Raw genomic sequence first — 14198 nt, 5'->3', positions numbered from 1 at the left:
AATTAATTTATTAGTTAGTTAGTTGATCACATATCCCGCATACTAGTTACCTAAAACTACTTGACAATACCAATTCCATTTCAAAAGCGTTGCTTACCCATCTATTGTAAGATAGATGATACAAATAGCTATCCCCCCATGTAAAGGTATTACAGCAGAATCGAGATGACTATTTTAGACTAGGCATGGGTATGATAGATGAATGGTAGGTAATATGCGTTCGGATGTGGCATATTTTCGAATTGGGTGTATTTCTTTACTTCAACGAGGATGATTGTATTGTACTGAAAGTTGAAAACTCGATTGCATTAGGTGAGATGACTGTCAGTTGGGCCCTTTTCTCTTTCCTCCTTCGTACTTGTAGATGAGGGGAGTGGGAAAAGCTCGAAACCAGGAGAATAGTGAAGGATCAAGACAACGCCATGCATGTTTCCTGTAAATCTCTACCACAACTATCGTGAAAATCGAACCATGTTCCATGTAGCATAGCATGAGCGTAAAGAAAACCGAAGCAACCCAGAACCTGCTGATCTGCGTTCAGGAGACAGCATACATATCGTGACGCATCAAAATCTTGTCTTGTCTCAATCATTGCCCGAAGGCGACAGGAGACTCCATAGAAAGTACAGAAAGTAAACATGTAACGAAAACGCCAATGAAAGAAGAAAAGTACATTGCAAACTCCCGTGACTTTCCCTCTTTGGCTTGTGGTCGTGATTTTCAAGTCAGACTTCTTTCTTCATGCAATAAATTTGCGGCCGCTAGGTGAGACTCCATAACCGTAAGCCGGTTTCTAAACTGTCTATTGGGCGATCCGATATGGATTCGTCTCATGGCAGGCCTATCATGATGTTGATCGATTCCGGGTGGCGAGAGATATAACGGACCTGGCACATCCCGTGTCTGCTGCATCTGCAGAGTATATAGTCGTGCGAATCAGCTTCGCGGCGCTGTGAAATGAGTTTCGGAAGCTGGCACCCGAGAGATGCGTATATCGACGGCAACGGATAAGTGTAGCGCAGCATCCGTTTGCTGCTGACGGTATGCTAGCCCCACCAGTTTATTATAGGTCGCACTATCGAGTGGACGGGATGTTGGACGCTGACCAGCCATGGCAGGCTCAGGTCCAGGTCCTTGGTGGTGACATATGGGCGGACGGCGATTGCTTGGCATGTAATTATCAAGACCTCTAGTAACTTTGCGCAGAGACAGGTGCAGGCTGCATTCATTAGCATCGAACAAAGATGAATGCCAAGTTGAAGAGTAAAATCGTCATCCCAAGTACAAGCGTCTGGGCAGCGTTACACAAGGGAGTTGCGCTGTGACCTGGCAAGAGAAGATGGCTAAGCAAGGGACAACTTACAGGACTGCTGAGCATGCTGTTCCGCTTGTTCCGGCCCTTCTTAATATGGTTCTTCAGTGCGGTGGAATCCAGCGGTTTGAGCAGCTCAAAACTACACAACAATTCACCTGAAACCGACATGATGGCACCCCAGTTATCGAATTCACCACAATACTATTATGAATAGTGGTTAGCAAAATAAATCATCGGGCTGCAGATACGTCAGAACGGTGTCTGGAAGCACTTACATTAGGTGCAGAAAAGACGGTAACGAGAATTCGATCCTGGTAGAACTCATAGCCGTCCTCGACGACCATGTGCGCTCTGCAGACCAAGTCGAAATCATGCCGTTGCAAGAAGTCCATGATGACCTTCTTACCGAAGCAATAACTCACTCCGCGCTCGTTCGGCTCCCAGTCCTCTTCCATATCCGCAGGGTCGCTCCACAATAGATCATTCAGCAAACCGTAGTCGGGCACATCGGTCGGACGTGCGATTCCTCGGATGTCATCCATATGGGAGAGGCTAGGGGACAAACCACCATGGACACAGAAGATCTTGCCAGCGACGATCGCAGCGATGGGGAGGCAGTTGAACGTATCAACAAAAGTCTTCCAGATCTTGATGTTGCAACGCCGTTTACATTCATCATAGAACCCATAAACGCGGGTTACGTTGGCACACTCATGGTTGCCACGTAGAAGGAAGAAGTTCTCCGGGTATTTCAGCTTATAGCAAAGCAGGAGAAGAATCGTTTCCAGACTCTGCTTTCCACGATCCACATAATCACCCAAGAACAGATAGTTTGAAGCAGGAGGGAACCCGCACATCTCAAAGAGCCTGATAAGATCCGTATATTGACCATGAACATCTCCGACGATCTTGACAGGGGCAGACAGCTCCAGCAGAGCCGGCTGAGAGAGGAACAATTCCCGTGCCGCGGTACAGATCGCCGTGATCTCTGCATTCTTCAAGCAAACGGTTTTAGTGACCTTCGTCGAGTAACCGGCGTCGAGAAGCCGCGAAATCATGTCGTCCAAGTCAATAGACTTCAGAGCGCCCATTCCCATACCTGGCGAGCTAGCTGCCTCGAGCGGAGTGTTCATTATATAGTCCAGAATGGGGTTGAGTTGATTGTCCTTTTTGATGAGGATAGATTCACCCACGGCCTGCGAGGATGGGCCCACGGGAGCAACACCAGTGGGAGGAGCGTCCGACACAAGGTCAACCTCGCCGCTTTGTTGCATAGCACTCACATCTTGATGTCCTCGCTTCAAACTGCTCGACAAGGAAGGGGATGGGGGAGGCTCGGGGGCATCAGGGTTCGCACCCGGATCCTCGGCGGTAGGAGACTGTGTACTCAGGTTGGTAGAGCTGCGTCGACTCGCTGCCGACTTGATCGAGCCAGCATCCGACCTGTCGGTCTGGCTCTCCGTTTGTGACAGCGCGGACGTCGATGCGCGGGGACTGTCACTGCTACGGATTTTCGAGCGGATCGAGCCCCGAAGAGAACGGAGCGATTCTTTGGTATCCGACCGAGAGAAAGATGGATACGACTGCAAAGAGTCGCCCGGGCTGGAGTTGCCCTTGGAATGCGACTGACCCATTACTGCAGGGTGAAATATCTGCCAAGCTCGATCTCGGACGTATACAAGCGATATACGTTCAAAGTGTGAACACCAAGCCCTGCGGTGCGTCGGAATGCTGAGAGTCGTCTTGGCTGCTGCCTAGTCCCGAGAGGTTTGGTCCAGATATAAAGGAGACAGATCTTCCACAACGGTATGGGCAGGAAAAAGACCAGTCCTCGATCGCGAAAGTTGGCGGTGACGGAGATGCAACGAAGCAATAAACGGGTGCCAGTTAGGACGAATATCAGTACAACAAGGGAACCAGTCCCGGGGAGGCGTTGCAAAGATTAAGAAGCGATTCGACAGATCGGTGATGTCGAAGAGTTATCGGAAGGAATGGATGGACATTGAGCGGAGGGATGAGAGAGCTTCACTATGGAAAGCCGCCGACAGCTAGTAGGGTGCTCGGAAGGGGAAGCTCCGATTCGCCGAAAAGAGCTCCTAGGTACGTGCGGATTAGACGAGGCTTGAGCAGGCAGCGACAGACGGAACACAAGATCACAAATACAAAGGGAGAAAATGATAAGGGGAAAAAATAAGAAAAAAAAATATTGGAGTTAAGTTGAGGGTGGCATGTGTAGGGGAGGTCTGTGAAAGCTAGAAGCTCTGGACGGAGAATTTGGGTAGATTCGGGGCTGTGGGAGGGGGAATAATAATAGAGTGTGGAATGGATGCGTCATTATGGGGTGGGAAAGAATGGAGATGAAACCAGACCGGACAGGAAGGGAAACTCACCCTTCACCAGACTACTGGGGAGATTGAAGCACTAAAAGCTGACGAGAGACTGTGTAATGGAGGGAGAGGGGTTTGTCAAAATTGGAGAATATTTGGAAAAGTCTAGTTGATCAAGGAAAAAAGAAAGGAAGAAAGGGGAGAGTAGGGAAGGTTGTAGTAAGTAAGTTGTAGCTTTGTTGGATGTCGCCTCAATAATCCCCCAGGCTGTCGTTTTTGGTCTCGATCCTGCAGCCAAAGCGGGTGTGGCATTTCCCGGAGGATCTGTCGGCCCGGCTGAAGCTTGGGCGGCTTGGGAGGCCTGAGGATGAAATAGAGCTGCCTAGAATCTCTTGGGTCACTGAAATGAGATAATGAGATAGTTAGATCAACAGATATGGAGATAAATCGAGATTCGAATTTAAAGTGACCACTCCCTACCAGAAGTCTATTTATTTTTTCTTCTACTACCCAACTTGCCCCGTCTGTGCCCCGTTCTTCTTTAATTTATATCACCACGGACTATAGGAAGAAGGAGTAGTTGTGTGTCGACGAACAGAAAGGCTTACACGCCCCCTCCCCTCCTCCAGCCGATGACCGAGCCACATTTCAGCCCCTCGTGACTACTATACATACAGTAAAAAGTTGACACCACGCTGCAGCACAGACACGTTCTCGTCTCTCCATCACACCCGTCTCTTTTCTTGGCTTCGTTCTCTTCAGGGCATTATAGGTTCCTCGCGCTTGCAACCATGCATACAGATTTCAATCCAGCCTGGAAAACCGGACGCACCACTTACCTTCGGATGATCACCGAACTGTCAGCCTCTCAGATGCTCCGAGCACTCCCGACAATTCCATGAGGGAATTCGTCGGCCTGCTCCATCATTGGTCGGTCCGGAACACATGTAGTCATAGACTTCTGCCAGTTTAGATGAACTGCCGTCCCGCTGGTGTCGAGCCTACGACCCCTCCAACGCAGGGCCGACGACGGATCATGAGGCGTAGAATAATGTGCTATGCAAGATACCTCTTAGTCACAACGATGGCAGGACGCAACTTCAGTCAGCAGCAGGTCCAAACTCTACCCCACTGCAGGAACACCGCCATTTCCATCCCCAACCCCAGCTCAGCCTGGTCATGATCATGGCTTCTGCTGCCAAGCCCCTTCTACTGCGCCAAGCACCAACGACTTATGTCCGATCTTTTCTCCTAGCCACGTTGTGGTGGGCATGTTTTGGGTGATGTGCCTTGGCCTGCGTTGCAGTCTAGCTGATGCGGGTAAAGGTTTCCAACCATGGCATGTGTGACACTGAATGGGATTACTGCGCAGGTGAATATGCAGAGTCCGCCTTTTTGACTCGGCGCTAATAGGTGCATTTGTCCAGTCGATTTCAGTACCTCCCCGATGACCATCATTGGTCACCCTATGACCACCCGCACCCAATCCTTAATATGAGAAAGCCGGGACCGAGCGGTGTAACAGCTTTTCGTGATGTTCGTAGCGCAACTTGGTAGACGGGATTATAAAGCAACGGCGTACCGCCAGTTTCATTCTACTTCTTCAGGGACTCCCGCGCGCGAATCTGCTGCGGAGTTTCCTCCAACTCAATTTTCGTAATATGTTGGCCAGGAACGACCACAAGACCGATAAATCGACTCGTCATATCCATCTTGACGCTCTGGGCGTCGACTGCGCTACCGGCGGCTGAATCATGCGTACCCGTGGCGGCGTCTCGAACAGTAGATGGGGAAGGGAAGCGGTATTCGTAGGTGCTGGCAAGGATGATATTTCGTGCCTAATGCGGCCAAAACAAGTCAGCAGGCGCTAGTTTATTTACTTTCTCGTATTCTTGGATTTCATATCCCTCCGAGCTATCCAAACAGATAAAAAGTGTTGAAACGGAAACACATAACAGAAAGCACGTACCGCATCCGTACACTTGAAGGTACCCACGAAAATGCGCGTATCTGTCGCGTGCACTCGTAAAGTCCGACCGATCAATGAGTCCAGATATTGGACTGCTTGGTTTCCGTCCATTGTGCCCTTTCCTGTTCTTCCAATCGATTGACGTAAGGCAACCTGCCTAGCCACACCTTCACTTTTAAGCGGGGTGGGGTTTGACCACTAGAATAAAGAAATCTAGCGGTCTAGACTATTCTGCGTTGTCCCAAGGCGAGGCGGGAAAATCAATCAAGGGGCGAGATTGGGGAGTCTCTTATAGCCAGCTGAACTCAAACGCCTAGTCAGACTGGACGGATTCCGGTTGGTTGTCTGGGAGAGAAAGATGGTCACCGGGTCGCGACAAAAGATCCGCTGGAGACCTCAGGCATTCTTGTCGCATGTGACGTTCCGCAATCGGGCACGCTATAACAACGGCTCTTCATGGTGGATTTCGCTTCATCTTAAGGAAGAAGTCTTTTCATAATTTGAGGAAGAAATATATAATAGCACCAGTATAATCGTTTCGGCTTGTTTACCATAAGGGTTATGTGAATTTATTGTTTGCATCGCTCAGTATACTGTAGTATAACGATCCTCAACATATCTAAGAGACTATATACATCGTTTCGTCTGTAACTCCGCACCTCAGTTGCCAAGGTAGCTAGAATTGATTCGAGCTCAACTCGAGTATCCTGGCAGCCGTTTCGGGCAAGAGAAGCAGGTTCCAGGCTGCTTTAATTCATGTCTCCAACAAAAGAAGACATGCAGATGCATGGACAGTGCAACGAATATCAAGTGACAGTGTCGTGACGCTACCAATATGACCAGCACATTGATTCGCGCAGTTGTAATATTAAGATAATGTAAATCAAGGTATCATCGCTGAAAGAACTGATGTGGTTGGTATCGCACGCGATGGGTGTAATGCACCCCAAACATGACTGAGCGCTCGTCATGCCCAACCAAACCCTCCGAATGGTCTCCGAGGCTCTTGGACTGACTCGTTAGTTACTGAGTCCATGTCCATATCGCTGCCTGTCAGCTGCGAAGGTGGGCTACTCGTACCCCATCCCGTCGAAGTAACTGGCGAGGACAGATTGAAGGTATGCAATTGAAAGGGAGTTGTTTGCAGTGGTATAGCATTGTTCGATGGTTGATCCAGCTTGTTCATGCGGTTGTGAGCGGGCGTAGATTGGGAAGGACGGAAGAACTTGAGTAATGTCTGCTGGCGAGGGTCGACGACCTCGGACGATGGTACAGGTTCTGGCTCAGTTGCCTCGTCCTCGTCTGCGGAAGGAGTAGGAGCTTGGTGTTGTTGTTGCTGAGCCGTAAAAAGCCATCGCATTGTATTTTCTACTGTATGTGAGACAATTGCTTTCGGATAGAACGGTGCAATCTTTCAGAACATACCATAGACTACTTCGTCATCCGGGCGATCGTTTCTGAAGCGCTTGCGGGTGCGACTGTGGAGGTGCTTTGGGGAGTCATCTGCCACGAATGATCGTCCTGACATCACAGGAGCAGGATTGGGCGATGTGAGACTGGGAACCGAGGCCTTGCGCTTGAGGGACATGGTGTGAGGCAGAGAAGGTTCAGATCAGATCTCCGGTGTCGCGTGCGAATATTGAAGAGTTTATTTCTCGGTGGAACAATGCAGAGAACTCTTATGAGAGGACAATGTGAAAAATTGATCGTGCAGAAAAGTTTATTCACGAACAATGGGTAACTGTGCAGGCTGATATATAGAGTCGTTGGCTATAACAGGGCTGGGGAGTAGCCTTTTCCAGTGTGGTTGGGAGAAGGATACCGGCGCGTCGGGTCACGGGAGAAGCGTGAGCAAGACCGCGTTCCAATACACAAAATATGCGCTATTCCGATTCGGGGTAAATTGATCCGTCCATACCAGTGATGGCAGGCGATAAAAGATAAGCAGATAACAGAACCTTGGATCCCGCCATAGTACTACTGTACGAGTAGCTAATTACTAGCTACTCCGTAGTAATTTACTTACTATTCTCTCATATGAAAGACTATATGGTTCCAGACAGGCATTCCGCTTCGGGATTTAGCTGTATCGGTATATACTCCTAACTCTCAGGCACAAACGACCACGGCGCTGACAATCTACTTCAACAAGGCCGGAAACTACTCCGGTTCTGCATGACCTCATGCTGGGTATTAGCTCCTTCGTGAAGAGTGTCTATGATCGGCATGCTGCCCTCGATGCTGTTTTGCGTCTTGAGAGCTTGGACCCGGCTGCATTCTTCGTTGCGGAACCCGCAATAACGAGAGTTCCGCCTTCCCCGCTTCTGCCTTATCAAGCTGCCACCGACTGTTGTTCATCGTCATCCTCACTCTTCACTTCAACTTTGCCCCAGTCATACCTATATATACTGCATATACATACCATCGAAGCGTCTCTCTAATAACAGACCCTTCAGCTAATAGCAAGTCAAGCGGCTCAACATGGATGCTCGGGAAGATAGTCATGCTGGTTCATGGTACTCCGACGATAAATCCACCTTGTCCTATCAACTGGATCACTGGTTGCAAGAGGTACCGGATGAAATCGAGGGCATCGGCCAACTACCAGTGCCTGGTGCACGAATGATCATTGCGCCGTATGTATCGGAAAGCTAATTTGCATGTTGTATCTGACACTCTGATCTATTCTCAGACATGCAGGCTATGCATACTCCGGACGATGTGCCGCTTTCGCCTACAAGGCCCTGGACCTGTCACAGGCGTGAGTGATAGCCCTCTAGCCTCACTCGCTGTTTACTAAAGTAAATGAATGTATAGTAAACGAATCTTTGTTGTCGGACCATCGCATCACCATTACTTCACGACGCTTGCCCTTCCTGAGTTCACTTCATACCATACCCCGCTCTCTGACGACCCTCTACCGCTTGATACCGAGTTCATTGCCAAGCTACGGTCAACCAAAGCAGTGTCACGAAATGGGCTAGAATTGCAATTCACCACCATGTCCCGCTCCGTGGACGAAGCTGAGCACAGTATCGAACTGCACCTACCTTACATCCACCGTCTCCTACAACGCCAGCGGCCGAACCAGCCAACATCCCAATATCCGCCGCTGGTACCTATATTAGTGGGTGCTGTTACTGAGTCGACCGAGAAGGCTTTCGGAACCTTGCTTGCTCCGTATATCGATGATCCAGAGAATGCTTTTGTCATCAGCTCAGATTTCTGTCATTGGGGGCAGCGGTTCCGTTACACGTACTACAGCCCCCAGGCTCCTAACCCTGGGCCCAGCATCCCCGTTTCCGCTCCAGGCCTCCCTCAACCCGGGATTGATGGCGATAGTGTAACCGATCAGATGGAGATGGTGTCTACTGGTCGCTCCTTGAAATCGCGGGAACGTATTAGGAGCCGAGAACCACCAATTCACGAGAGTATCTCGGCAGTTGACATTGTGACTATGGCAGCTATTGCCACCGGAGAGTACGCACGTTTCTCAACGATACTCAAGAATACAGGGAACACTGTGTGTGGCCGTCACCCCATCGGCGTGATAATGGCTGGTATTGAAGATATTAGAAAGAATGAAGGGGAGAAGGGCAGATTTCGCTTCATCCGATATGACCGCAGTTCAAATGTGATAGAGGTCGATGATAGCTCTGTGAGCTACGTTTCTGCCTTTACCGTGCTCTAGGTTAACACATGCTCACTGCAAACTGAGAAATCAGAGGAATTGTCATCTGTATCCAATCCTTGCTCGGGACTGTGAATAGCCGCGTGCCTTCAGGCTCTCTAGTATTGTGTAGGAATCATTTTACAACTACTGTCATTCAATATGTCTTTCGGATATCTTCGCCTTCACCCTCCGCGAGAAAACGGCCTGCTTATCCCCACAGCAGCATTTCCCGACCAAGGAATGAAACCCTTGAGAGATTGAGATCACCGGTCCTGCGGCCAGGGAAGGGTAGCATAGAGGTAGTATCGCTAAGATGGCCACTCTTCACTCTTGTTGGGCCATTGGTTAATGCCCAATCAACGAGGTTGAAGCTTGAAGAGTCTACTTACTATACCCGCCATGACTGGCAAGACGACATGGTACTCCCGGAGAGGCTTCAGCAGGCGTCGACGAGGACAAACGAGCGATGGAAGATCATTGTCACATGGGCTCCCGATGGAAGCAAAGAAGGTTCGCCGTTACACGGCAATGGAGGGGGTTGGATTAAGGTAACTCGGCCACTCCGGGGCAATAACCCCAAAGAGACTGGAGAAAAAGCCTCATGCCTGCCGTTTCTTGCTCACTGCATGGTGCCGGTTTGCGGCGGGGCTACATATGGTCCGATTGTCTGGTGATGGGATCGCGTGGCTGACCTGCCTGCCCGGTTACCCCGCAGCTTTGCGCGATGGTCCGCCGGGGATGGAGGAAAAAGCAAGTCGAAACCCTTCATGCATGATGCAGTGTTCAAAAGGTTGCATTGGGCTGAAGGGGATGTTTGACATTGGTACGCTGGGGCTGGTGTTGACGGCAGCCGTTAGCCAGTGACACTCTCCAACGACACCCTTAGTCGTGCGACTGCGGAGGTTTGGCACCACCCAATCGATGAAGATGAGCTTAAATTGAAGTCCTACAGCTCGTAGATTTCCTAGCCAATCCGCAGTCAGAAGTGTTGGCTCAGCATTTTGGCTTTCTGACCCGTGCGGTCTCTCGGATACTTCCGCAGTTTGAGCCAGATTCCTCAAGGTTTTTTCCAAACATTTGCGCCTTCAGGGCTCCAATGGTGTTCCTGTCTTGTCTTGGGATTGGACCCCTACAGTGATGCTCTTCACTCTCATTCGATTCTAGTTTGATCACTTCTGGCGATCTGTTGACTCTATTGTTCCCGTGGCGTGGCCAACGTCGGGATGTGCCTTCTGTGCCCGGGTGGATAGATCCATTCCCTGTCACCGTTTCCAAAGTCTAGGTCGTAAGACAGTCGGAGAAAAATTGCAAGGACGGCGGAGATTGCCAAATGCTGTCACACACGCACACCGGGGCGCAGATGGTTGTTGGTTCAGGCCCCATGATGCTACAGGTTGAGGTGTGTCAGTATTCGCCGGCATACAAACGACTCGAGGCGACTATAAAAAGCGCCAGTGGAAGCTGTTTCACTTCTATCAACTCAAAATCAGAGACCTGAAGTTTCAATCTCACAGGTAAACCATTAATTTGAGTCTTTCCGGAGATAGTCTGCTGAAACAGAGCGTTGACTAGCATCTTTGTTGCGAGACGACAAAGAGCTGCATCTAAGAATTATATCACCTGCACTGCCCACGCTCGTTCTTTGCCTGTTTCCGTGGTCAGTCTTTCCTTGATTGCAGATCTAGAGGCGTTTGAGGCGTCTGCTTTGTCCCTTCTTTATCTCTTTTGCGTTCTGTTGGCTTAGTCTCGATCACTGGTTGATATTTCGAAGATGAAGTTTTTCAAGTTACCCGTTCTGGCCCTGGCTGGGCTTTTTACCGCGGCGAGCTGTGCTCCCACGGGCCAGAATACTACTGTTCCGGTCAATGGCACTACTGAAGCGTCGACTGATCGACTGGTCTTTTGCCATTTCATGGTAAGCATTCCATTGGATGTGATATGGCTGGGCTTCACTAACAGATTAGATCGGCATTACTAGCAACCGACAGAGCGCTGCAGACTATGATGATGATATGAAACGTGCAAAGTCCCTGGGCATCGATGCCTTTGCGTTGAATATTGGGGTTGATCCCTACACTGATACGCAGCTCAATTTTGCGTACGAATCGGCCGCACGTAATGACATGAAAGTCTTCATCTCCTTCGACTTCAACTGGTACAATACCGGACAGGCATCTACTGTTGGACAAAAGATCAGGCAGTACGGAAGCCTGCCGGCTCAACTCAAGGTCGATGGCAAGGTCTTCGCATCCTCATTTGCGGGAGATGGTCTCGACATCAACCAGATGCAGTCCGCCGCCGGTACTGAAGTTTTCTTCGCACCGAACTTCCACCCTGGCCAAGGAAATTTCGGCAATATTCAGGGAGCATTGAATTGGATGGCCTGGGATAACAATGGCGATAACAAGGCACCAAGCGCTGGTCGCAACGTGACTGTTGCTGATGGCGATAAAGCATACGTCAATGCTCTGAACGGAAAACCTTACATTGCCCGTATGTATCCCTCTGCGTTGTGGATGTGTTGCATCAGCCTTGCTAATATTATGCAGCTGCTTCTGGATGGTTCTTTACGCACTTCGGTGGTGAGGTATCCTACAGCAAGAACTGGGCATTCCCCTCGGATCTGCTGTGGTACAACCGCTGGTTCGAGATTCTGAACCTTGCACCTCGGTTTGTGGAAATTGTTACCTGGAATGATTACGGCGAGTCGCACTACATCGCTCCGCTGGCCTCTCCACACACCGATGATGGCGCATCCAAATGGGTCATGGACATGTAAGTCACCTGCCGTCTTCACAGCCAGCAAGACAATACTGACCAGCGATTCAGGCCCCACGACGGTTGGCTCCAGATGTCGAAGCCCTTCATCGCTGCATACAAGAACGGCGAAAAGTCACCCGACAAGTACATCACCGAAGAGAAGTTGATCTACTGGTACCGGCCTACTCCAAGGAACATCAACTGCGACAGCACCGATACTACCATGGACGGCAGTCCCAACAACTCCTCCGGTAACTTCTTCCGCGGACGCCCCAATGGGTGGGAATCCCTGCAGGATTCAGTCTTCGTTGTCTCCTTGCTCAAGTCTCCCGGCACGATCCAGGTGGCCTCAGGACAGAACAGCCAGAAGTTTGATGCACCAGCCGGCGCCAGCGCCTTCACTGTGCCCATGGGCGTGGGACAGCAGAAGTTTGCTCTCGTCCGCGACGGCAAGACAGTGCACAGCGACACCAGCCTGAAGGACATCGTCAACACGTGCATCTGCGGGATCTACAACTTCAATGCGTACGTCGGCACGGTGCCGGCTCCGCCCACCATTGACAAGCTGGGCCCAGCTGGTCTGTCGGCCCTTCAGCAGGGCTTGCGCATGGCGTGTCCGACCAACACCCTGGGCCTGGGGTCAGTTGCGTCGGCTACGCCTATCCCGACGCCATCCCCTGCATGAGCCATTACTTGGAGGAAAGTTAAGCTAAGACCATGTATCTTAACGTAAACGTATGGCCTGTACTTGATCTCCGTTGTCACACACTCATTCATTCAATGGAGAGAGAGACTCGCTCAACCTGGAAGAATCCACCCATTCATTCAATCAATGCATTACTCCCTCCACCAATCTCCATACTCTATGAACCAACTCCCAAGTTCACCAGTAAACAAGTAACCCACCCCCATAAACCTAAGCAACACCTCCCAAACCACCTCCTCCTCAACCACTCCCCCCTAACCACCCCCGAAATCTCCGCCCCAGGACACAACAAATCAAACCCATGAAACGCCGGCGGCCAAACATGCACCTCACACTACACCCCATCCTCCAACAACCTCCTCGCAAACTCCACCCCCTCATCCCTCAACGTATCCGTACTCCCCACATCCAAATAAACCCCCTTAGGCATCCCCTCCTTGACCCCCAGCCACTCCGCCCTCCCAGGAGCCGAATACTCACTCACCACCCCCTTCACTCGACTCCCACTCCTCTCCTCCCCAAGTAACGCCCTCCACGCCCTCTCATTATCATTCCGATCCCAGACCCCTATCCCCTCGAGCTCCGTCGCTGACGCCGAGTCATTCCGAACATCCAGCATCGGATTGAATAGCATGGGCCCTGGGTTCCTGTCCCGGAGAAGCAGGGCTACTTAGTCCCGCTGCGAGACATCCGCCTGCGAAGACCCCCGTGACGGTTATTCTGTCCCGGTCGATACCGAGGGTGGGGGCGTGCGTATAGAGCCAGAGAAGCCCGGCGTGGGTGTCTTCTACTGGAGCTGGGTCGGGGTGGGTGGGTGCGAGGCGGTATTCGATGGAGGCGAGGATTGCGGGTGGGTGGGATGGGTTGGTGAGGAAGGGGAGTGGGAAGGTTTGTAGGTTTGTGAAGCGGTTGCCGGTCATGAGGCCGCCGCTGTGGATTTGGTAGATTGTTGGGAGGGAAGTAATAGGGGGCAATGGGTAGTGGGTTGGGTTGCGTCGGAAGATGGAGATGGTTAGGGTTGTGGATGGGGGGGAGGGCGGGCCGGGGATGGTGTGTTCTTTGTGGGTTAGGGTTGGTGGGAGGATGTCGGTGATGGTGAGGATGGTGGTGGAGGCTTGGGTGAGGATGGCAGGTAGGTGGGGGATGGTGAGGGATAGTTCGGGGGCGAGGGGGGTTGGTGATGGTGATGGTGATACTACTCATGCAGTAGTTGGGTATATGGATCTACTACTAGAAAAATGATATGGTCGACGTGAGGAGATATATCACTTTAAGAACCACCTGGACTAAGGCATACTCAAATTTTTTTGTCTGTATATACTACTTGGCTATCTTTGCGACTTGGTCGTGCCTCTACTACTCCCTCGCTCCTACAACTCACGAGCTAACCCTCTTTGCAACCTTTGTACAACCATTGCTGATTACAGTGCTTGTATTTTAGAATTTCT

At 50.7% G+C, this 14198-nt stretch overlaps 6 protein-coding genes across 6 annotated transcripts; 2 read left to right on the top strand and 4 right to left on the bottom strand.

Annotated features, from left to right (window-relative positions):
* Nucleotides 1–1189: 1189 nt before the first annotated feature.
* phzA (putative serine/threonine protein phosphatase) lies at nucleotides 1190–2949 on the bottom strand (the record flags this gene model as incomplete). Its single annotated transcript, XM_025624823.1, has 3 exons — nucleotides 1190–1219; nucleotides 1364–1516; nucleotides 1591–2949. The coding sequence occupies 3 exons, from the start codon at nucleotides 2947–2949 to the stop codon at nucleotides 1190–1192; spliced, it is 1542 nt and encodes a 513-aa protein (XP_025478833.1).
* Nucleotides 2950–4491: 1542 nt separating this feature from the next.
* On the bottom strand, nucleotides 4492–5939 carry BO87DRAFT_407559 (LSM domain-containing protein; the record flags this gene model as incomplete). Its single annotated transcript, XM_025626084.1, has 6 exons — nucleotides 5612–5939; nucleotides 5322–5480; nucleotides 5225–5237; nucleotides 4902–5130; nucleotides 4786–4854; nucleotides 4492–4558 (listed from the first exon to the last, which is right to left on the bottom strand). Exons 1-6 carry the CDS (start codon nucleotides 5720–5722, stop codon nucleotides 4492–4494), a joined length of 648 nt encoding a protein of 215 aa, XP_025478832.1. The 5' UTR covers nucleotides 5723–5939.
* Nucleotides 5940–6172: 233 nt separating this feature from the next.
* On the bottom strand, nucleotides 6173–7404 carry BO87DRAFT_459949 (uncharacterized protein). Its single transcript, XM_025628985.1, has 2 exons — nucleotides 7037–7404; nucleotides 6173–6979 (listed from the first exon to the last, which is right to left on the bottom strand). The coding sequence occupies exons 1-2, from the start codon at nucleotides 7197–7199 to the stop codon at nucleotides 6579–6581; spliced, it is 564 nt and encodes a 187-aa protein (XP_025478831.1). The 5' UTR covers nucleotides 7200–7404; the 3' UTR covers nucleotides 6173–6578.
* Nucleotides 7405–7986: 582 nt separating this feature from the next.
* BO87DRAFT_87709 (protein MEMO1) lies at nucleotides 7987–9501 on the top strand. The gene is made up of 3 exons (XM_025629644.1): nucleotides 7987–8247; nucleotides 8304–8372; nucleotides 8429–9501. The coding sequence occupies exons 1-3, from the start codon at nucleotides 8093–8095 to the stop codon at nucleotides 9300–9302; spliced, it is 1098 nt and encodes a 365-aa protein (XP_025478830.1). The 5' UTR covers nucleotides 7987–8092; the 3' UTR covers nucleotides 9303–9501.
* A 1498-nt stretch (nucleotides 9502–10999) lies between these two features.
* On the top strand, nucleotides 11000–12835 carry BO87DRAFT_377514 (glycoside hydrolase family 71 protein). The gene is made up of 4 exons (XM_025623574.1): nucleotides 11000–11199; nucleotides 11249–11777; nucleotides 11834–12059; nucleotides 12114–12835. Exons 1-4 carry the CDS (start codon nucleotides 11056–11058, stop codon nucleotides 12727–12729), a joined length of 1515 nt encoding a protein of 504 aa, XP_025478829.1. The 5' UTR covers nucleotides 11000–11055; the 3' UTR covers nucleotides 12730–12835.
* Nucleotides 12836–13084: 249 nt separating this feature from the next.
* BO87DRAFT_426994 (alpha/beta hydrolase) lies at nucleotides 13085–13670 on the bottom strand (the record flags this gene model as incomplete). Its single annotated transcript, XM_025627386.1, has 2 exons — nucleotides 13085–13338; nucleotides 13421–13670. The coding sequence occupies 2 exons, from the start codon at nucleotides 13668–13670 to the stop codon at nucleotides 13085–13087; spliced, it is 504 nt and encodes a 167-aa protein (XP_025478828.1).
* Nucleotides 13671–14198: the final 528 nt, after the last annotated feature.

Source organism: Aspergillus neoniger (assembly GCF_003184625.1).
Source record: "Aspergillus neoniger CBS 115656 unplaced genomic scaffold BO87scaffold_20, whole genome shotgun sequence".
Classification (NCBI taxonomy): Eukaryota; Fungi; Ascomycota; class Eurotiomycetes; order Eurotiales; family Aspergillaceae; genus Aspergillus; species Aspergillus neoniger.
The sequence above is the reverse complement of the archived record's forward strand: the minus strand, read 5'-3'. Positions and strand labels throughout refer to the sequence as shown.

What these genes read in the sequence shown, in the direction of transcription:
- BO87DRAFT_459949 (XM_025628985.1), bottom strand. Translation starts at nt 7,199, where the DNA reads ATGTCCCTCAAGCGCAAGGCCTCGGTTCCCAGTCTCACATCGCCCAAT. An exon ending in GGATGACGAAGTAGTCTATG is followed by an intron (nt 6,980 to 7,036) that starts GTATGTTCTGAA and finishes CACATACAGTAG; the next exon opens with AAAATACAATGCGATGGCTT.
- BO87DRAFT_87709 (XM_025629644.1), top strand. Translation starts at nt 8,093, where the DNA reads ATGGATGCTCGGGAAGATAGTCATGCTGGTTCATGGTACTCCGACGAT. An exon ending in GCACGAATGATCATTGCGCC is followed by an intron (nt 8,248 to 8,303) that starts GTATGTATCGGA and finishes ATCTATTCTCAG; the next exon opens with ACATGCAGGCTATGCATACT. An exon ending in GCCCTGGACCTGTCACAGGC is followed by an intron (nt 8,373 to 8,428) that starts GTGAGTGATAGC and finishes ATGAATGTATAG; the next exon opens with TAAACGAATCTTTGTTGTCG.
- BO87DRAFT_377514 (XM_025623574.1), top strand. Translation starts at nt 11,056, where the DNA reads ATGAAGTTTTTCAAGTTACCCGTTCTGGCCCTGGCTGGGCTTTTTACC. An exon ending in CGGAAAACCTTACATTGCCC is followed by an intron (nt 11,778 to 11,833) that starts GTATGTATCCCT and finishes AATATTATGCAG; the next exon opens with CTGCTTCTGGATGGTTCTTT. An exon ending in TCCAAATGGGTCATGGACAT is followed by an intron (nt 12,060 to 12,113) that starts GTAAGTCACCTG and finishes CCAGCGATTCAG; the next exon opens with GCCCCACGACGGTTGGCTCC.